Here is a 23,720-nt window from a genome sequence, read left to right as displayed (position 1 = left end):
CTTGTGGTGACTGGGGTGAGGTACTCGATGATTGGAAAAAGGAAATGTAGTGCTTATTTTAAAAAAAGGGAAGGAGGATAATCCAGGGAAGTACAGACCAGTAACTTTACCACAGTCCCTGGAAAAATCATGGAGGGGATCCTTAAGAAATCCATTTTGAAGCACTTTGAAGAGAGGAAAGCCATCAGGAATAGTCAGCATGGACTCACCAAGGGCAAGACATACCTGACAAAACTGATTGCCTTCTATGACAAGGTAACTGGATCTGTGGACATAGGGAAGTCAGTGGATGTGATAGACCTTGCCTTTAGAAAAGCTTTTGATACGGTCTCCCACACTATTCTTGCCAGCAAGTTAAGGAAGTATGGATAAATGGACTGTATGATGGATCGAAAGCTGGCTAGATTGTCAGGCCCAACAGGTAGTGATCAGCGGCTCGAAGACTGGTTGGCAGTCAGTATCAAGCAGAGTGCCCCAAGAGTCAGTTCTGAGGCTGGTTTTATTCAACATCTTTATTTATGACCTGCATGAGGAGATGGGGATTGCACCATCAGCAAGTTTGCAGATGACACTAAGCTAGGGGGGATTTGGTAGCAGCCTTCAATGACCTAACGGGGGTTCCAAAGAGGATGGAGAGAGGCCGTTGCCAGTGATGACAGAATGAGGAGCAATAGTCTGAAGTTGCAGCGGGGGAGGTCTAGGTTAAATATTAGGAAAAAAATATTTTGCTAGGAGGGTGGTAAAGTACTGGAATGGGTTACCGAGGGAAGTAGTGGAATCTCCATCCTTAGAGGTTTTTAAGTCCCAGTTTGACAAAGCCCTGGCTGCGATGATTTAACTGGGATTGGTCACGCTTTTAGCAAAGGATTGGAATTGATGACCTCCTGATGTCTATTCCAACACTATGATTTAATTATTTGGTTATATACATTCTGTTCATAGATTCTTGTGACTGCGATTCTTTTCATCTTCACTCCCATATTCAGTGATAGATACCTTAAGAACCTACATTATTTTTTTACAAAAAACAATTGTGGACATTTTCCTGTTACAAAATATTTTTATGTTTTCAGAGTTTGATTACAAAAGCAGAATACACATATACACTGGAACATACAATTCTACAGATATTAATTGGTTAAGCACTGGAATAAATTGCCTACAGAGGTTGTGGAATTTCTATAATTGGAGACATTGATAAGCGGGTTAAATAAACATCTGTCAGGGATGGTCTAGATCTGGGGTGGGCAATAATTTTTTAGGGGGGGCCACTCCAAGCTTTTGGTATGTGGTCAAGGACCACAATTTTCTATGGAGGAAATGTGGAATCTAGGATAGAGATTGGGTGCAGAAGTGACCTTAGGGTTGGGATTGGGATACAGGAGAAGATGTGGGGTCTGAGAGGAAGTTTGGGTGAAGAAGGGGCTTTGGGTGTGGAGAGGATTCTAGCCTGGGGAGAAGGATGCAGGAGAGTGTGCAGAGTCTGGGAGGGAGCTGTGACTTTGGGTGGAAGGGTGCAGAGGGTTTGGGTGGTGACCTGGGGCAGGGAGTTGGGGTGTGGGAGTGGATTGGGTGCCAGAGGCAGGGTCTCGTTGAGGAGCACGCCCTTAGGTGGTTCTCTGCCAGAATCCCTGTGGGACCCTCGGGCATGCTCCCTGCCTGCCACAGCTCCAGAGCTCAAAGCAGCCAGCTGCATTGCATGGGGGAAGGGAGACTTTATGTACTGCCTCCACCCCAGCACAATCTCTCATTTCCCATTGGCTGGTTCCCATTAACTGATTAGAGATTGTGGGGGGGGGGGGGGGGCAGCTAATGGGAATCAGTCAACCTGTTTTCCCAGTTTCACTTTCATCAAGGCTGTTCCCTACTCTGGCACTTCGAGTGCAGAAGGTGGTGGCCTGCAAGAGACTTTAAAAATAGGCTTCTGCTTAAAAACTCCTCAAGTAATGCTGCCACCACCCAAGTGCAAAATCCTTTTTTCTGAACCCAGGAAGATTCACTTGGCAACTTCTTCCCATGAGGTATACCAAGCTGCTAAAAAATTCAGCTGTTACACATTTACCAAAATAAATATATTTTAACATCCCTACTGAAAGGAATGGGTTTTCAGCCATTCTCTAATAAAAATTACCTTGCTGCCTGGTTACTTTTCCCCCCAAAACAGTCAATATGTAAATTTTAGCCCCAACCACTATCAGAAAGTACACACACCACAAAAATGTTTGTCTGGTTTCCTTGACCTTATTCCAAGATTTGTAACCAGCTACTGATGGGTGACAAAATGCTAACAATATACATATAGGAAAGGCAGTTAATATGAATAATGGTGTTGGGAGGATATTCATTGTTCTGTATTACCACTCTTATTCCAAGAAAGCTTTCAATGGAACAATTTATAGTTTTATTTACTGACTCTAGATGTAAATTTAACCACTTTCAGCTTTTCAGGATTTTAAAATAATAGATTGTAACATGTGTTCAATGGTGATGAATGCAGAACTGAATTGAGCCCTGTTATAGTATATTATTTCCTCAGCGTCCTACTCAAATTTCTAAGCTGCATGATAAAGCCTAAATTACTCCTTGAAAATATTTAACAGCTGGTTTTATACCTTCAATTCCTTTTGCAATTTAAACTTTTACTAAATCTTCCCATTAAATGAAATCAAATGATTAATTTGAGAAATGGACTTACGCAGCAAAAGTACAGTTTGCAGGAAAGTTATTTTTAAATTCTCCAATCTCCATTTCTCACCACTCCATATTATTGTTTTTCCCTTACTGCTACAGTCACTGGCTTTAAAGCTAGATCAAATAATGAGAAAAAGGATTCCTCTGTCAAGCCTCTTCATATGCGAAACACCTGTGAAGAAAATCCTGTTGTGGATAAGCAAAGAAGTAAAATCACTGGATCTAAAGAGCAAAAGGAATTGTCAAGCACTTTGTAAGTTTGTAGTGCAGGACAAAAATATATTGCATCACTTTCATATTACTGGATGCAGAAGCTTAATGAAAATTGACTTTGTTTTGAAATATGACTTCCCTGCCACTACCTGGTTGTGCGTAATGTTGCTGTCAACTAAAAGGATTGCCAAGAACAGCTGACCTTTAAAGATACCTTACTGGACAGTAATTCTTCAGTTACCTACATTCCCAGACATGGCGCAGAAAGTGAAATATATCCTCCAAAATGTTTCTCTCTCATCAAGTATTTTCTGGGTTGTATTGTAAGAAAAATGTATTCTTGATGGATCCCATTCTGTGGAAGGGTTATAGAATAATACTGCACTCTTAAAATATGGGTGTGATGTAAATTGATTTAATGTAAAAAGTAAAGCGTTTTAAGAGGAAAGTTTTAATATCTACTTAAAACTCAAATGGACCCCACAATTCCATAAACTCCTGAGAAGGGACAGGAGATGAGAACAGAGGAAAGAATCTAGACTATTTTGGAAAGAAAAACTATCAAACATATAGGATTTGCAGGGGAGGGAGGGCATTCAGATGTGCAAACAAACATTTTTGGAAAATGTCAAATCTCTAATATATACACAGGAAAATCTTAAGTATATTTGCAAAACAATTCCCTCAGCCTTATAACAAATTTTCTAAATCAAATGAGGTCCATTCCCCATGTGAGCAAGTATGTGCAGATACATAATACTGTATAATTGTTGCTACCTATCCACAGTTAATGTAGATTGGTAACGCAACAGATACTAATGGTACAAAATTTGCAGAGAAAAAGAGGTCTCTTTATTTATCTATAAATATTATATACACAACTTGAATATCAGGAAGTCTTCCTTAGCCATCCTTTTGTCATTTTATACATTTTCTTCATACTGTAAGTCACTGATTTCTTCAACCCTAAGAAACAAAACAAGATTGGCAGAATTTAGGAAAAGAAACAACTATTTCATTCTTGAGAAAGCCATAAGCAAGTTTCTGAATAAAGTACTTTCTTGTAAAGGCGACCAAAGGCTATCTGTATGGCAACGAAAGGTAGGTAACTTTTCCTGACAGATTGAGGATACAGTAGCTAACAAAGGCTGATGGCATGTGAGAAAGACAAAAGTGACAAGTTCCCTGGATAGCAACAGGTAAGAATTAAAATAAATGATTCAAACCAGTGTGTCTGGTGACAATAATAGTGAAAAGGAGCCAAGAACTGTGAAGCTGTATTATTATATATGCAGGTGCTCATATCACATTAGGCAAGTGGCCCAAATTGCAACCCATTACTCTTAACACTGCTGACGATACCTTCAGTGATAACTCAGGAACATTTGCATTACAGATCCTTTTTGAACAGCTTGTCAAGCATCACTGTGTCCATGCTCTCCATCACCCACTGTGTGTGTGCTGCTGATTGGGAAAGCATTATGGCATAATAATGGATGCCAAAAAACTGACGGAGACCATAATGCCAAGGAACATATTTGCCCAGGCAAAGGCAGAGCCAAGCTCTAGAAGAAGTGTCTGGAGAAGTCAGAACAGGGAGCCAAAGGGCCAGGGCCATCACTGGACAACATCTGAGGAGATCCTGAGACCACAGAAAAGACTATCAGCTACTGGGGAAGAAGTTAAGATGATGATTAGGACCCGAATGAAAACATTACACTTCTCCCAATGTAAAAAAATCTTGAACTTTTCTGCAATTGAAAAGCCATGAACTGAAAGATGAAATCTGGCAGGGTTATAGCTTTCTGGGAAAAAGTGCCTCTGAGTATTGCAGTGAAAACCTGTTCACACTTGAGCTTTTGACAGCAGAATGCTACATATCACTTCTTCATTAAGGGTATAAGGAAGGACACTGCACTTGCTTGCATGGCTAGTTTTCATGAAGTGCTGAGTCAAAATTCTGAAGCTGCCATTACCTCAGTACTAATGCACATTGTACGAGTGAAGGGCTAGGGATCTATTTCTGTGTACTTTGAAAGATGTAATGTTAGTTACTCAGTTCCTAAAGCTTGCAGGAAAGTGGTCCATACAATACCAAATTATGAAATTTAAAATCAAGTATTGCTCATTTTTAGCAAGCCAGCAAAGCTTTGAGGTCCAGAAGAATGAAGCTTCTTATGTATTTCTTGCCTACTCTCTCCCCAGTTCTGTATTTCAAAAATACTGGAAAGTTCCCTACTTTACAATAAGAACATTGAAATTACAAGATTAAACACCCAGAAGTCTGAAAATCAATGTTTTAAGGCTGCACAAATAATAGTTCTATCTCCTTGTGAGCATGCATCAAAGTATACTCTTTAAACTATATACTACCTTTTCTATGACCTTATATATATTCATATCTTGAAGAACTGTGCATTACTCATTATACCAACTTGCTGACATAGATAGGCAACTAAGATTCATAGTTAAGTATATCATCCACAGAACAGCATTTTTTGAAGCTGTAAAGAATATATGTACAACATCTAATTCAATTATGAACATATACCTTAAGGAGTAATCAATTTCATAAATTATGTAAAGGCTTTTATAAGTCAAAGAAACAAGTGTATATGCAAAGAGTTTACAAGATATTATTTGGGTAATGAAAAATGTATGATGGAGAAATAATGGGATTATGTAATTAAAAACATCACACTGGATGTGTAAGAAAAGGCTGAGTTAAGGATGTATGTGCGATCTTAATTTCTTCATTTGTTTAACTGTTCAGCCCAAACAGTCTTAACAGAGAACTTTGTTTGCAATACATATTGTATGTACCATACACACTACTTTTCAAATTAAAATTTACATAGCTGCATATGGATTCTAGCTTACTGCAATTAAGAAAAGAAAATGAAAAACACTGTTATTTATACTATGATATCAACTAGTAGCCTCGGTCATGGACTAAGGCACAGGTGGGCAAAAGGGCCTCAGCGGGCCGGATCTGGCCCACCAAGCGGGTGGATCCGGCCCGCAGAGGTCCTGCTTCTCCCCCACCCCCAGCCTAATTAAGGCCCAGGGATGGGGGAGTGCCCAAAAACTTCTCTGCTCTGCCCATGCCCTGCGAGCAGAGCCTTAATTGGCTGGTGACGGGAGAACACGCAAAGCCTCTTTCAGGGCATGGGTGCTTAGTGGGAAGCAATGGTAAAGGGGCTCCCCCACTCCCAGACCAATTATGGTCTAGGGATGGGGTAGCCCTGCACCTTCCTTTTTAGGCCCCACCCCTTCTGGTGTGGCCTGGGACTACTTCAAACATTTTTGAAGTGGCCCACCGGCAAAAATTATTGCCTACCCCTGGACTAGGGCCTGATTACATTAGGCAAAGTAAAATGGAAAAAAAAAGATAGTTCCTCTCCCAAATAATATTGAAATCACTTAAAAACATTGTTCTGATGATCACTGCCCAAAATACCAACGTACTGTACAACAAGATGACAGAAATCTGTTATACTAAAGTTGCTATATGTACAAATTATGTCCTACCGTTCCAATTAAATCAATGTACTCTCACTATAACAGTAGCATGGCAAGTGACGTATATGGTTGTGACTATTTTCTTCCACTACTTGATCTGAGGAAGAGGGTCTGGCCCACGAAAGCTCATCATCTAATAAACCATCTTGTTAGTCTTTAAAGTGCTACATAGTCCTGTATTTTGCTTCAGCTACACCAGACTAACACGGCTACATTTCTATTACTATATCTCTACAGGACTCTCTTGCTGTATTGGCACTGCAGTCAGAAAAACCAGTCAGTTCAATCCACTTGCCAGTCAGTGTGGCCTCTTGCAGAAGCTGAACATTAAGAGATTTTCTTCATATACCTCCCTGCATTGAGCACTCTACTCAATCCCGCCTACGTGGGCCTTAATTCTGGAATCTTATGAAATAAGATGTTTAATAAATTCCTATCCAAAACCATCATACTACAAAACAAAATGCAGGTTCTTGCATATAGCTAACCTCTGATAATAACCCTCTGGGTGTTGAGTCATATCAGTAGTAAAAATTAATGGTCATAATTCTAGCCCAGTTTCAGAATCTGTTTGAACATGGACAGACTTGTGAACACTTGGAAACATGAAAAAGTATCTTTCGGTTTTTACCATGATTACTTGATGAGTCTCCTTTTTCTCTTCCCCCCTACCTAAATGTTTCTACCAATGAAGGAAAAATCAAGACTGAAAATAATGCACATGGATATAACTACTGCAAATCTTTTGGAAATCAAATCAAAAAAGGTTGTAAATGCTTGTGGTCATTATGGACCCCATGTAAAAGTAAAGCGTTAGCCCAAGTATTCTGGAATGTTGAAATTCAGCCACCTTCCCAAACATCCCCTACAGCTACAAGAGAGGGGTATTCTTCACTTCCTGTCATGAACTCATGTTCAGGTTTAATGTATGCACGATTACCATGGCATTGGACATTTCTGGATTACTGTATCCCTTTCTGATTTGTCTTGTGTACTCCCCCAAGTTTCACCTCAATTAAAAACTACAGGTTGGACCTCCCTGGTCTGGCTCCCTCAGCACATGACCAGTCCCAAACAAGGGAATTTGCTGGACCAGGGAAGGTCCCTTGACACTGGCCTCCCACCACGTTGCTCCTCCCCGCTGCTGGCTCCTTCTGGCCTAGGCTCAGGCTCTAGTCCTGGCCACATTGCTTCTGAGTTCTAGCTGCTGCCATCAGGCTCGGGCCCAGGCCCTGACCCCCTGCATCTGGCCTTTGCTCTTCAGGGCCAGAGCTCCCTGGCCATTACTGGCCCGGCTGGGGCTCCCTGGTCATTGCCAACCCTGTTGCCACCAGGGCTGGAGCTCCCTGTCCATCGGTGACCCCATTGCTACCAGCCTCACAGGGTTCCCAGCTGTGCCACTGTCCCCCACACTGTGGGGCTCCTGGCTATGCCGCCATCACCCTCCTTCCCATGCGGATCTCCTGGCCATGACACTGTCCCTCCCTGTCACTGCCCCTCCTTGCCATGCTCCTGTCCACACTACCAGACCTCCCTGCCCCTGGGCTCTCTGGCCCAGACCACGGATGTTGCCAGACCAGAGTGTCCTAGTTTAGAGAAGTACAACTTGTACTTGCTTACAAAATAATACATAAAATACAGAAGGGAAAAGAAAAAAAAAAGTCCCTCATGGAGCTGGAAGTTGTCTCTCAATGAAAATGGCCGTTTTTCATGACAAAAATCATGTTGCAGTGTGAACGCTCACACTTGGCAAAACTAGTCAACATAGATAAAGCCAAATTTAGATTCCAATTATCAAAAAAGCATTTCTTATTCAGGATACTGCACAAACATGTGTGAAGATCAATAGAATTTCAGCACCAGAGATTAGTTTACAATTTAGAGTGAACTAAATTGAGGAGTAGAAGCAGAAAAGCCCCTTGGTAACATGTATTTATCAACATTTGATTGAATGTGTGTTTGTCTCACAGAAACCCATATATCTCAATGGTTCATTTTTGTCAATATAATGAAGTGTGATTTCATTTCAGATAGTTTTTCCAAACTCAGAAATATCAACATATAATTGTTCCTTAAGAGCAGCTAAACATAAAAACTTTCAAAACTTTCAGTTCCACAAGACTATATACAGACTCGAGCTAGGAAGAAAAATAAATAAAATGATGGTGCCATCTCTAATAGAAAACAGACCAGAAAACTCACCACAGACTTTAGAAATTATATAGGCACATTTTGAAAAGCTAAATAGGGCATTTAACAACAAACAAAAATACAGAGCTCAAGCACAGTTTGAAAACCACACTAGCAGAGAAAGATGAAGTATAGTTCTATTAGGTGGGTTGAAATTCTTTGTTATGACTGCAAACTCTGCCAAAAAAATGCTAGCAAAGAAACAGTGTGCCGGCTAAGTAATGACCACCACCCTAAATATGAAAAAGAAGTTACTCGCCCTGTGAAGTAACGATTGTTCTTCGAGATGTGCCCCGTGGGTGCTCCACTCCTGGTGTCAGGTCCTGTCCCAGTGCCGTGGCTCGGAGAATTCTCATAGCCGTGCTCCGCCGGACCGCGCATGTGCAGCTTCTCCAAAGTGCCGTTCGCACCTTTGATCAGCCGAGCGCGGACCGGCAATCGTCAGTTCCTCTCACCCACTCATCTGAAAGAGAAAAGAAACAATTCCGGAGCGGGGAGGAAGGGCGAGTCGTGGAGCACCCACAGGGCACATCTCGAAGAACAATCATTACTTCACAGGGTGAGTAATTTCTTTTTCTTTTTTGAGTGGCCCTGTGGGTGCTCCACTCTTGGTGACTTCGGAGCAGTACCCAAATAGCCTGAGCGCTCCAGAATTAAAATTTACAATCACGATTAAGTACCGCCGTAGCCACTGAAAAGTCCGAAGCAAAATGCGCAACTATAACATAGTGTTTCATAAAGGTGGCATTAGAGGGCCATGTCTCTGCCCTGCAAATGTCATGAAATGGAACTCCCCTTAAAAAGGCCATAGTAGTAGATACCGCTCTGGTGGAATGAGTCTTAGGAGGACACGGTAGAGGTTTTCCCCGTATAGAGTGACACACAGATATGCATGAAACTATCAGTCTCTAGATGCACTGAAGTCAGTGGTTGCCCTTTCGAACGGTCCGCCAACGATACTATTAAACGGTCCATTTTCCTAAAGTCCCACGTTCTGTCAATGTAGAATGCCACGGTTCTCCTTACGTCCAGCGCGTGGACTGTCGCTTCTTGCACTGAGGTATGGGGTTTAGGAAAGAAGCATGGTAGAACTACCAGTTCGTTGATGTGAAAATCAGAGGAGACCTTTGGAATAAACGCTGGGTGAGACCTCAACGTCACTAAATCTTTAGAAAAAACTGTATAAGGGGGCGAAGCCATGAAAGCTGCTATCTCACTCTACAAGCTGAGGTAAGGACTAGGAGAAACAAGAGTTTGACAGTAAGCATGTGTAGCGGAACCGTACCTAGAGGCTCAAAGGGAGGGCGAGTCAAAGTTTCCAATACTAGATCCAGATTCCACGAAGGCGGGAGGAGGGGTCTCCGAGGTAGATCAAGGTTTGTGAGCCCCCTCAGAACCTTTTTGTAGTGGAATGAGTGAATAGAGAGAAGCATTCATCCATATGGTGAAAGGCATTAATCACTGCCAAGTGCACCCATAGAGAAGCTATTGCCAGCCCGTTGTCATGGAGCTGTAAAATGTACTCTAATATACGAGGTAAGGTTGCAGAGTGAGGATCTAGATGGTTGTTTGCACACCATGCCTGGAATCTGGACTATTTAGCTGTATATGTTGCTCATGTAGATTCTTTCCTACTATGTATTAACACCTGCTTCACCTGCTGGGAATAGAGTTATTCGAAATCACTAAACCAACTAGCATCCATACCGTGAGGTGTAGAATCTCGGGCCTCAGATGAGTAAGGGATCCATTGTCCTGGGTCAAGAGATTCGGGAGAAGAGGTAGGGAGTATGGTGCTCTTATCGACATCTGGTGGAGCATTGAGAATCCAGGTTGGTGAGCCCACGCTGGGGCTATAAGAATCACTAGAACCCCATCTATATTGATTTTCTCAAGAACGTTGGGTATTAGAACCACCGGGGAAAGGCATACGACAGCAACCTTCCCCAATGGAGAAGGAAGGCACCTCCCAGTGAATGACGCCCTACTCTGCCTCTTGAACAATAGGCGGGACACTTCATGTTGCTTCCCGTCGCAAACAAGTCTATTGTTGGAAACCCCCACCGAGCAAATATACGACTCAAAACGTCCATGTGGATTTCCCACTCATGGTCGTGGGGAAAACGCCTGCTGAGTGAGTCCGCTCAAGTTGTCGACCTCTGGTAGGTAGGATGCTGTTAAAATATTGTTGTTGTGGATATACCAGTTCCATAACCAGATGCTCTCCGCACAGAGAGAACGGGATCGGGCGTCTCCCTGCCTGTTGATATAAAACATGGTTGCCAAGTTGTCCGACAGGATTCTGGTAGTTGTATTCCGTATATGGGACTGAAAATGCTTGCAAGCATGTCGTACCGCCTGTAACTCGAGCACATTGATATGCAACAGCATTTCTTGGGTTGACCAGTGACCTTGGATCGTCAGGTTGTTCATGCGCGCTCTGCAGCCCATAAGGGACGCATTTGTGGTTATTTGCCTTGTAGGGTGTGGGCGATGAAATGGGATGCCTGTGAGAAGATAGCTCGGCTTGGTCCACCACTGAAGGGACTCTCGTACATGTTGTGGTACCATTACTGGCCTCCATTATTGGCCTGTGAACGCTGTGCTTTGCTGGGATGGAAATTGTGGCTAACCAATGCTGGAAGCAACGAAAATGTAACCTTGCGTTCTGCACCACGATGGTGGAGGCAGCCATGTGGTCCATCAGTTGTAAACAAACCGCGCCCTCAGCGGTTGCGATTCCCTGGTGCCAGGGCCAGCAGAGTGTCGGGACCCCATGGGGGTCACTTTGGAGGCCGCTGAAGTTTTTGAAGCTGCCGGGGGGAAGGGAGCATGTCGGGGACGGCTTAATTCTCTTTGAAATGGCTGGTCCCAGAGAAGCTGCTCTCCGTTTATGAACAGAGGTTTTTGCGGTGGCTGAGAGAGGCATCGGGTCAGGCTGCAGTGCCTTGCCAAATGTCATCATCCAGACCTTTATCTCCCACTCCCTCCGGGCCCTCGATGTAAGCTTACAACAGCAGGTGCACTTTTGAGGGATGTGTGATTCGCCCAGGCACCTAATGCAAGCGTCATGGCTGTCAGCCGCTGGCATGGCTTCCTGGCAAACTGAACATTTTTTAAAACCGGGGGATCCCGGCATTGTCAGGAGCCAGTGAGGGTGGCTGGATGTCGACCCTTCTTGATCCCCGTCTTTTGCTCCTTGTCAGTTTCAGTTCTTTAGCACTTGGCCGTAGTGCTTTGAAAAGAAATTGATTCCGAAGAGAAAAAGCTTTTTTTTTTTTTTTAAACAGATGACCAGTAGAAACAAGGAACATGACTAACACTAAACTTTTAACTATTTACAGATGAAAAAACAACTAGCTAAGATCATTTGTGAGAGAAGAAAATAGAAGAACACAGGGAGCTCTGACCACGACCTGAGGCAGTTGAGAGGAACTGGCAGCTGCCGATCCGCGTGCGCCGAGCACGCACATGCGCGGTCCAGCAGAACACACCTATGAGAATTCTCCGAGCCGCGGTGCTGGGACAGGACCCAACACCAAGAGTGGAGCACCCACGGAGCCACTCGAAGAAGTACTTTTTATTTAGCAGCGTGGTATATAGACTAACTTGTTAACAGCTGAATTATAGGTGTTACACAATCCACTGTTTCTTTTTTAAAGCAGCAAAGCTACTACAAAAAGCATCAAATGTCCTTTACTAACTGTACTAATTAACAATCATTTAGTGTTCACCTGGAAATTTCTGCAATACTGATACTTTATCTCCTTTTCTACTGTAAGAACTATCAGTCATTAGTTTTCAGCTAGCATGATGGTAGGAAAAATAATGTGGCACAAATGTATTAGTGATGGGACTGCAGACAACAGGCCTTGACATAATTGCCATGCATGGAAGGAAAATGGATGCAGAGCTTCAAACCACTGGCATTGCCAGATTTATCTACACACTTGTGTGACAGAGAAAGAAGGGTGTAACGGACAGAGGGATACATAAGCAAAGATCTATAACACTTTTTCAAGTCTGTGCTAGTTCAAAGTGTAGTAAGGAAATTTAGAGTTAAAAGCATAATACAGTAAACTTCCGATAATCCGGCACCTTTGGGACCCAGGGGGTGCCGGATTATTGGATATGCCGGAGTATCAGGAGGTACTCTGGAAGGGGGGTTGAGAGGGGCTGGGAGGGGGTGTCAGCAGGAAACGGCGCAGAGTGGGGCAAACCCTCCGCCGTTTTGCAGGGAGGTGGGGGAAGCTCCGCGCAGCTGCTGGCGACAGGCCAGCTGGGGCTGCAAGCGGCAGCAGCAACTTGGGGAAGCGGCGGGGCAGAGCAGCTGGGGTGCCGGGTCGCCCCTCACCTGAGCAATGCTGCGGGACCACCCCACGGCTTCCCCAAGTCCACCACCGCAGAAACTGATGAGTGGCGGACTTGGGGAAGCCGCGGGTAGAGCAGGTAGGGTGCTGCCAAGTTGGTCCTGCAGCGCTGCCCTTCACCCTCCTGCTCGGTGCCAGGCAGCACCCCAACTGCTCTGCTTTGCAGCTTCCCCAAGTCCGCTGCTTGTCAGTTTCAGCAGCGGTAGCAGTGTGGAGCAGAGCAGCTGCTGAAATATTCTTTCCTGAACTCCTGCAAGAGATCTAGCAGGATACAAATGTAAACAAAGTATTTATTAAATCCACAACCCCATGTTAAAAGAAAATTAAGGGTGTGTAGTCAAGCATTCTGAAATTATGAAATATCTAATCTTAATTCAGTTGTCCTATGTATATGCATGGTGATAAAACCTTCAATTCCATGCTCATGTATATATTTTCCCCACAGAATCCCTGCCTTAGTTCAGTGCAAGATGAACAGTTCTGTAGGGATGAATCCCGGGTAATTCTGAAGGAATATTGTCTGTAGGACACCTGCCCTTTGCTGGAAAGGGTGCAATGAGAATTTGGAAAGGGTGCAATGAGTTAGAAAATTGTGTAACCCACTCACGCAGTGAGTGAGGTTCACTATCCAAAGCAGTGACACAGACCACTTACAGGGAGAGATAAGAACAAGCTCTACAGCTTAAGCAGAGCCAGCTGGATTTATAGCTCAAGTTGTAGTGGCTCTTACACTAAGCTCCAGAGGTCCCAGGTTCAAACCTGCTTCAATTGCAGAAAGATTGTATCAAAGTTTAAGTAGTTGAATATGATCCTGGAAAATTGGATTCTGCCTCTGCCACAGAATGACGGCACTTAAGCCAAAATTTTCATGGGAAGGCCAGATAAGGGACGGCCTGAAGGTAGGGGAGGTTGGGTGGGTTCTTGAGTGGCCTAGGGGTCAAGGCCCTCCCACCAGCTGCCCCCTGAGGAAGGCTGGATAAGGGATGGCCTGAAGGTAGGAAGGTCTCCAACTGGACATTCCCGTCATGGAGCTCAAACTCACTGATAGGATAAGCCTACACCACAGAGATTTGTCAGAAAAACAGCTGTTTTTCCAACAAAACTTGAGTTACGTCCACACTGCAATCACATTCTTTTGAAAGTAAATTGAAAGAACAGAGGGGTTTTTCCGACAGCGGTAATCCTCTTTCTACAAGAACGCCTTTTCCGAAAGAACTCTTTCAGAAAAAGGCGTGTGTGGACGGGGAGAAGGGTTTTCTTTCAAAAGAAGAGACCTCCAGGAAATAAAACAGGTGCCCTGGTGGACATTTCGTCCATACTAATCACAACTCTACAGTTCCTGTCTCCTGACAGCTCTTAAAGCTGCAGGCACTCGGGACAAGCCTTGTGGCAGGAAGCCGGCCATGGAGCACCACCCTGACCATGCAGCTCTCCCTGCCACACAACTTGGACGTACGGCCGAGAAACAAGCCCCCCGACACCTTTCTAGCCCTCACAGGGAGCAGCACCGGGGCTCCAAACATCAGTACAAATTAGCCAAGTGGTCTACAGGGCAGAACCACACACAGACTCACATACTCCCCAGCCTGGCCCAGGGGTGGGGAAGCCTCATGTGCCTCCCACCAGTGCTCCCTGGGATGTCAGCTGCTTCTAGCTAGTAGCTTCCCGCTGGGGTGATTGCTGCCTCTCATGGTCATTCCACCATATGATTCCCTCCTACCAGACCAGAATTTTATGAGACACAGTTGAATTCCAGGCACATGACATTGTCCTGGCACAACCAGATTCTAACCTTGCTTTAAGTTACAGTAAGAGGAAGCTGCATACCAAACTTGGTGCTCCTAATTTTTATAGTTTAGGAGGAGTTCTTGAACAAATGGACTCTCAGACAGACGGACCTCAGCCCTCTCTCACTGCAGCAGCTTGGGGCCATGTGAGATGCGCCTATCTGTGGCTGCTGCAGCTCCAGTAGACACAGCTGGGGGAGGGGTGCATGTCCCCTGGTTCATCTACTCACCACACTCCCCAGCCAGATTGAGGAATTGAACCAACTGCACACTTTCCCCTAGCTCCCTGATGAAGGGGAACAGCTAGTAATGTTCTTGAATCAATGGAGGGGAGCTTCAGCCCCCTTGCCCTTGCTAAAAGGCCCCTGGGGGGGGGGCGGGAGGCTTGAAGCTGGGGCAATTCCTGGCAGAGGATGGGGTGAGCCCCCAGTCAGCCTCTTGCACCCAGCTGGTGATTTTATCTATTTTCTACATGGTTTTATGCATCCCTGTACACATCAGGCAGGGAAAGCTCCAGCCCCCCTGCGCGCGCGCGCACGCGCACACACACACACAGAGTCTTCATATCCCCACCACATGCCACGTCAGATTCCCTCTGACTTTTCATGATTTCCCAATAGTTATAGAAAATAGAGACGTGATTACCAATGACAGTTTATAGTGGTTTCTCTCTTTTCCAAGATCAAAAAGTCTATAATTTGAATTTCTGTAACAAAGAGAACTTGAGGCTTTAAGATTTGTATTTTCTGAAACCTAAAGGCCCATTTGTACATAATAGCATATGTTCTTACCAGCTGTTAGTATGGTTTTAGAACTTTGTATTAGACTGGAAGATCTCACAATTCCTGAAATGCCTGTGTACAGAGAAAGGATATAAAACACACAGATGTTATCCATCCTCGTCTTAAAAAATGTTTTTAAGAAAAAAAATCACAAGTTAAATATTTTTTCAGTTATTCAATAAAACAGCCTGCAAGTAAAACTTGCAATTCTCTTAACAAAAACTTTCTATTTTGCTTTGTCATGTTCATTTGAGAATTTGTTCCAAATGCTCTTTTAAACAGTTTTGTAAAACACTGCATTGTTTATATGGAAAATCAATGTTGAAGACTTGGTAGTAATTAGCAGAGTTTGATTCCATTCATTCAATCTTCCCCATTATATTTCTGACCCCAGTTGCCAGTCACAACAGTGCTTTGCCATTTCACTGCCTGGCTTGTTAAAGAAATTAACAAACTATTTCAATATGAAATTATGTTTTCACATACTGTTTTATAGCATTTTCTCCTGCTCTGTCTCTAAACAGACATGTAAGTTTAGTTTATAAGTTCTTTGAGGAAAGGCAAGTCTATTCTGTTTTGACACAGTGTCAAGTACAGTTGATCTTCATTATTGGTTAGTCCTTAGACATTGCTGTAAAAATATAATTAAAAATAGTGGCTCTAAAAATACTTCCAAAATTGATTAGTCCATTTTAGAGAAAGCATTTAAGTTGCGCTACAAAAGAAAACTAAATTATAATGCACATTTGTGTGTGAACTTTTCTGCATAACACAGCTGTTGTACACTATCACAACCTGAGAATGTAGAAGAGCATCTGTCTTAATTAGGGATGTTTAAATTCATGTATTAATATTCATGTATTAATATAACTGCTGTTTCATGTTTACATGTGGGGCAACACCCCAGGAGCCAGTGCATGGAACGGATGTGTGGGGAGCCAGACCCCGTACCTCATGCTGCTGCCTTTGAGAAAATTAGCATTTTACAGCTCTTTTATCTACAGAACAACATTGGTGGCAGCAGCATAAGCATGTATACATTAACCTGCTTGCATGATTCAACCCTGACCTAGAGGGACAGCTCATGAAGGTGAAAAGCAGTTCGGGTGCTTTTGCCCAAAGTTTGATATGTCTGCCTTGACATCCCACATATATGCTAATTATAATGTAAGGATTTTGCAGTTTGTTAGCATTATTCTTCCAAATTCAAATGAATCAATTAGCATACCACTGATATGAAGTTCAATATTTAATTGAAACTGTGCATTTGTCCTAACAGGAGAGACAATCTTCTCAGGCAACCAGAAAATTAAATATTCAAATTAAACCAAGTTTATTTAGGATTGGAAACAGGAAATTTATATTTTTCCACATTAATATAGACAAGAGGAAGATGATATAATAACCTGAAGATTTATGAGAATGTGTTTGCATCCATTATATCCTAAAATTAAGCATCTGAATACAATGCAACATCTCAGAATCAAATTTTCTCTCTTTTCCCTCCACCCTCTTAAATTGTTGGACTGGATTCTCTTAAGCTGTTTCCACGTAGTATAATAAAATCAATTCTTAAATACAGGTTGAACCCCTATAGTCTGGCACTTGACAGGTGCAGTACCAGAGAATTTACTAGACTGTGGGAGGTCAATATTGTCCAGCATCATTATTAAATTTCTACTGCTTACCGGGGTCTTAGAAGACATTTAGGGATAAATTAGAGCTAAACAACAGCCCAGGATCGGTGGCTATAAGCAAACTTTATGGGACGTGGGAAATTTGGCCACATCCATGATAAGTGGATATCTGGCTAACTAAAAACATGCTGGACCACAGATGTTGCCAGACCAGAGAGTGCTAGACTAGTGAGGTTCAACCTGTATATCATGTCCAGTCAGGGACTGCCTCTCTGCAGCCTTAGACCTACCCTGATATACTACTAATCCACAGTCAGGGTCATGGGCTACTTGCAGTAAAACCTCTTCCACATCTCTGTTCTTCCCAGGAGGGTCCACAAAAGAAGTGATCTTTTGTTGAAGAGTCCTCGGCAAAGCCATAAGCTGCATGAATTGACCTTCTGGACTTTTATCAATCTGAACATCACAAATGCAAAAAAAACAACAAAAAACCCCCAAAATCCCAAAACAAAACAAAACAAAAACAAAAAACAGGGGAAACTGAATTCAAGAGTCAAAGTCACATCTTGTAAAGAAACAGTTAACACAAAATCCACACTTTTCCCAAGAAAGCACAAAAGGGTTTTGGTTACATTTGATCCCTACTAAAGCTATACTAATCATAAAGCTACAAAGTTGCACATATATGCAGAAAGATAATACAGTCTATTATACATACACACACTTGTACAAAGAGTCATAGGCAACAGAAGTGAAAGCTTCCTAGGTCCTAAAAAAGCAGCATCTCAACCATAACCTTTAAAGACAACGTAAGTGCAAGCAAGATTCAATTTTTTTATTTTTAGGTAGCCATGTAAATTGCACATGCTATCTTGCTGATACTGCAAGCAAGTCAGGAACACAACTGCATATGTTCATTTTTAATTTACTCAAATTACTCAAAGTAAATGCAGAAAAGAAATATAGTCTTCAAAGACACACAACATTCCATGTGCTGAAAATGATCAAGCATTAAGCAAAATTATTAATGTCATATTTTCACTATCTTAATATTAGTTTTTATTAAAACTGAAAAATGTCTCTTATCTGCCTTAAACTTTGCACCATGTCAGGTTTATGTAACTTTAAGGAAATGTTCTGATCACCATCCTTTGCTCCAAATTTTCCAGTTTTTTATTTCTGAACTTACTAGAAAGTCTCAAAAAAAATCAAAGTTCACTCTAAGCTGCAGGGCAGCATGGCAAGCAGCTGCTTAATGAGTCAGTCCCTTCCAGCGGCTCAGGGCTGCCATGCACAGAGGAAGGGTACTTCTCCCTCCGCTGTGGCAGCTGCTCCCTGCTAAGGACAGAGCAGCGAGCCTCTCAGAAAGTAGGGTGTTCACTTAAAATGCAAAGATTCTCTGTGAACTGAACTGAGAGTAGGTAATAATTACTGGTCTGCATTACTGTATACATGGTTTTGATTGCCGTATTTCACTAATCTTTAGAACATGCGCACTAGGACAGAGTGAACAAAACAGACAGGATACCCCAGTATTGCACATAAGCACATAAACACCTGCAACTTGGAATGAGGGGTAATTCAAAAGGCCCAGCATTTTCATCAGCCATCACTGAACTGTGTGGCTAGAACTTAAACTTCTTTCATTCAAGCCTCAGCTAATTTGGTTGCAGATAGTAATACCTATAAGCAGTGTTTCCAGCATAGCTTCACAGGTGATTCATTAGCCACACCCAGTCAGTCAGCTGCATGCACAAAGCCCTGAGTCTATGACTGGGCAGGACTGATTGATCACCTGTGAAGCTGAGCGGCAGTGAATCTTAGAGGGAACACTGCCTGTGAGTTATTTCCCAATTATTTGTTGCAAACCATCTGCTTTTGGCTATCACACTCTACAATCTGCTGCTTCTCAATGGCAGTTATCAAGCCACCTGTTTTAAACCAACCTCCTCCTATCCCCGTGCCAAGACTCTCAGCAATACCCAATGAGAGGCTGAACAGCAGTTTACTGTGAATAAGAGCTAAAACTTGTACTTACTGATTGGTATTTGTGCCATAATTGCTGGAATTATTTCAGTAACAGAAGCATAATAAATGCAAACCAGAAAAACTAGAGAAATTCACACTGGTGCATTATGCAATTCCTGCTAAGTAATAAAGCAATTCAATGTGTGGGTTTAAAATGTACAATGTAAACCATTTACCTCTAGCCTGCCCAGCTGGTGCTTATACACCACTTGAGGGCACTCCTGTAATATGTTACTGTAGAGCTTCTGAAAATGGGGTACATTTGGTTTCACTATATTTAGCACCTTTGACCTATCTTCTCCAATTATCATTCTGAAATCACCTAAACCAAAGAAAGAAAAATAGTCAACATACTTGGAATCAGAAACAAAGAACACAAAGCCACAGAACACACAGGAGATTAATATGGCATAGAATTACACACCATTCATTTGAAGCTGTTTATGCTCTGATTATTCAGAAGCCATATGCACTCAACGAGGACTGTCTTCTAATAATGAAGTACTTTCCAGACACCTGCCAGATTGAGAATAGCTCAGAGATGGGCATCTGGTTCACACCATATTGTGCTTCCACTAGCCCACTGTGCTGACATTTTTAGTTAATTAAAAAAAAGAGAAAAAACCCCACCACACTCAGTGAATCCCATCACTCTAAAATAGTTGAAAAGCCCAACAAATGAAGTTTAGCACTCACATGACAATCTTAACAGACAACCAAGTGTAAAATTATCCTGAGAATTGACGGTGCTTTATATCCACAGAAATTGGCAAGAACAGGGCTGATATTACATAAACACTCATACCTAACAGGTACTAAGCACAAACTATACACTGAAGAGCTGTAATGGAACATGTTGTCAAGAAACATCTCGGTACCAAGACACACCCCGTAGATAATAGGAACATACCAATCCAGGTTCAGGGCAGGGTCTAAACTGGCGATATAATAGAACTTCCAAGTATACGGTGATGTTGGGGTAACTATGAAACAGAAGGTGGAAACTTGATACGTCAGGAGTGATGTGTAAATTGTTTGTACCTATGTATAAAAGTGTACCCCAAGGGAGTTGTCTTTGTCTGATGTAGGCGACAGTGGAATATTTCATGCTACTGCCTGAGTGGAGTCTGTTGTAACGAGCAAACATGTGTTAGCCTAACTGTTTACATCTGATCCAGAGAAGTTAGAACTGTGCTGTATCTATAATAGACCTGACCTGTTGCCTTCAATCGTTATCTAATTTTTGGAAAGGCTCTCTCGGAGTCTGCTGTGTTGCCTATTTGTGCACACCAACATGACACACAGAGGGGTCAAACACAGAGCTGAACAGTCATCATCACTGATGGAGCAGCAGTAAGGACCTGTAAGGACACCACACCAGTGATGCCTACCTACCACAAACACTTTAGGAATACCATAGGTAGAGAGCAAATGCTTTGCAGAAGTCAGTGGCAAGTGCCTTTCATGCATCTGAAGGCTAACTTTAGATCACATGACTAACATCCCATTTCTCTAGGTATGAATTGTTTTGTAACGTACTTTAACACAACACAGCCCTCAGACAACAAGATTGAATATCTGTATTTTAGTATCTATAACTTATACTTTTACTCATTTCCATCACCCCCCATTTCCTTTTTCAAATAGGGATGAAACCCCTGAGATCTGACCCTTGGAGCACTCTGCTTGATAATGACTGCCAACTAGACATTGAGCCATTGATTGCTACCCACTGAGGCCAACAATCTAACCAGCTTTCTATCCACCTTACAGTCCATTTATCCAATTCATACTTTAACTTGCTGGCAAGAATACTGTGGGAGACCATAACAAAAGGTTTGCTCAAATCAAGGTATATCATGTCTACCACTTTCCCCATATTCACAGAGCCTGTTACCTCATCATAAAAGACAATCATGTTGGTCAGACATGACTTGCCCTTGGTAAATCCATGTTGACTATTCCTGATCACTTTCCCTTCCTCCAAGTGCTTCAAAATAGATTCCTTTTGTGATTTTTCCAGGGACTCGGATGAGGTTTACTGGTCTGTAGTTCCCCAGATTCTCCTTTTTTTTAAAAGATGTGCACCACATTTGCCTTTCTCCAGTCATCTGGGACCTCCTGCCATTGCCTCGAGTTTTCAAAGATAATGGCCAATGGCTCTGCAATCACATCAGCCAACTCCCTCAGCACCCTCAGACGCTTTAGCTCCTACTCCATGGATTTGTGTAAGTCCAGCTTTTCTAAATAGTTCTTAACCTAGTGACAGATAATGTGGGAAAAGCTGAAGTATTAAATGCTTTTTTTTTTTTTTTTGCCTCTGTCTTCACAGACAAGGTCAGCAACCAGCCCACTGAACTAGGCAGCACAGCATGGCAGGAGGTGGGTAGCATTCAGTGGAGAAATAAAAGGTTCTCCCCCTCATTTACTAAGGGTCCCACACCTTCCCTTACGACCTTATTGTTAACATGCCTGTGGGATCCTTTCACATCCCTTGCTAGCTGCAATTCCAGTGGTGCTGTGGCCTTCCTGATTACAGCCTTGCATGCTCGAGCAATAGATTGATATTCTTCCCTAGACCTCTGTCCCAGTTTTCACTTCCTGGAAGCTTCATTTTTAAGCCAAGATTGTTGGCTACTATATTTGCTTTTCTTACTGTACGTCAGGATGGTGTGTCCCTGTACCTTCAATAAGGCTTCCTCCTCTACCTGCTGCTTCTTCTAATCACCACATCTGTCGTGCCTTTTCTCCCTCTTTCATTTGCAACAGGATACATTTTAATTCTGCTACATCACTGTGCTTCTCTCTCAGCGGTCACTGCTGCTTCACATGCCTGCTGGCCATGTGGGCCCACTGACGCTGACACTCTACTCCTGCTCCCAACCCAGCACACTGCTTCATTTTTCAGCTACCATTTTTCTCTTCTACCCTTATATCAGAAATGCAGTCATAAATAGATCAGATGCAGTAACTATTCTACCCCTGAAGTAACATTTCATGCCTTTGTGACCACAACTACTAATTTATATACTCGCCTGTTCTGATAAAAAAACTTGCCCTAACCCCTCACGCCACTGGGGGTTTTTTTGTGATAAGACTCCTTTGTTAAGTGCGACACATCACTTCTTAGTTCTTTCGACAGCAAGACTGACTCAAATTACAAGTAGCATGTGCCTAGATCATTGACTCTCAGTCTTTCCAGACTAGTGTACTCCTTTCAGGAGTCTGATTTGCCTTGCGTGCCCCCAAGTTTCATCTCACTTAAAAACTACTTACTTACAAAATAAGACCTAAAATACAAGTGTCCCGGCATATTATTATTGCAAAACATGCTTTACTTTCTCATGTTTATTATATAATCACAAAATATATCACTTGGAATATCAATATTGTACAAGTGGGACTGCTATAGTCTGGACTTACATTGTCTGACATGGCTGTGGGTGGTCCCAGGTCATAGCACTCACAGGGAAAAAATGGGCCCCCGCACTCAGTAACTCCTTTCCTGCCCTCACAGAGCTTCATTTGCAGCAGTCAAGCTCAGGGAGGGGGAGCCAGAGGGGCTGTGGAGTTCCACAGCTGAGGGTCTGGAGCGCAGCCCTATGGTTGGCAGTGGGCTCTGCGGCCAACCTGCCTCTTCCCGAGAGCCCCCACAGTAAATGCCAGCTCTTCTGCTGCTGCAAGAGTGGGCTCAGAGCCGATAGCATCAGAGGAGCCAGCACTGACCTCTCCTTGTTTGGCAAATGCCCCGGTTCAGAACTGGTCAGATCCTGAGGGTGCTGGACAGGGAAGTAAAACCTGTACTTGTATTTCAGTGCATAGCATATAGAGCAATATAAACAAGTTATTGTCTGTATGAAATTTTAGTTTGCACTGACTTTGCTATGGCTTTTTATGAAGCTTGTTGTAAAATTGAGCCAGTATCTAGATGAGTTGATATACCCTCCATGGAAAACCTCTCTGTATCTCAGGGGATCCTGTACTCCTAGTTGAGAACTAGGGATGTAATAAAGTAGTTGGTTAAACGATTAAGCAATAAGTGGATGTTTATCGATTAATGCTATTGGCTACACATAGCCCGCCACCCGCACCCCCACTACCGCAGCTCTGCTAGTACATTTTTTAGCAGACTGGCCAACAGCCTTGCTCAGTCCCGGCTGCTATCCTTCCTGTGGCTCTGCAGGAAAAGAATTTTAGGAGCCGGCGGGCAGGCAGCCTGGCTCAGTCTCGGCTTGAGATGGGTCCCAGGAGCTACCCCCCCACTGAAGCTCAGAGTTATTGTAGAGCTGCAGCGGGAGTAGATCCCAGCACCCAGCATGAGCTGGGATTGAACCAGGCTGCCTGCTTACAAGCTCCCAAGTTACTTGCAATGCAGAACCACGGCAGTTAATCGTGTAACCAACAAAATATTTGTTGACTACACAGTTACCAGATTATACACAATTAGCATCCCTATTGAGAACCACAGGCTAAAGAACCCACAAGGGAACAGAGCCTCAT

General features: G+C 43.0%; 1 protein-coding gene across 4 annotated transcripts in view; it reads right to left on the bottom strand.

Annotated features, from left to right (window-relative positions):
• Positions 1-1,786: 1,786 nt before the first annotated feature.
• The window catches only part of TAMM41 (TAM41 mitochondrial translocator assembly and maintenance homolog), a 51,905-nt gene continuing 29,971 nt past the window's right edge, over positions 1,787-23,720 (bottom strand). For all 4 annotated transcript variants that reach the window (XM_075939628.2, XM_075939627.2, XM_075939632.2 and 1 more), the window contains 4 exons: positions 19,397-19,542; positions 17,483-17,648; positions 15,565-15,627; positions 1,787-3,870 (listed from right to left, as the gene is read on the bottom strand). In XM_075939628.2, the coding sequence (XP_075795743.1) occupies positions 3,794-3,870; positions 15,565-15,627; positions 17,483-17,648; positions 19,397-19,542 (452 nt within the window). In that variant the 3' untranslated portion in view covers positions 1,787-3,793. The remainder of the gene's footprint in view (positions 3,871-15,564; positions 15,628-17,482; positions 17,649-19,396; positions 19,543-23,720) is intronic.

Source organism: Pelodiscus sinensis, chromosome 11, assembly GCF_052426305.1.
Source record: "Pelodiscus sinensis isolate ZL-2025 chromosome 11, ASM5242630v1, whole genome shotgun sequence".
In the NCBI taxonomy this organism is placed as follows: Eukaryota; Metazoa; Chordata; order Testudines; family Trionychidae; genus Pelodiscus; species Pelodiscus sinensis.
Note: the sequence above shows the minus strand (reverse complement) of the source record. Positions and strands in the feature narration are given on the sequence as shown.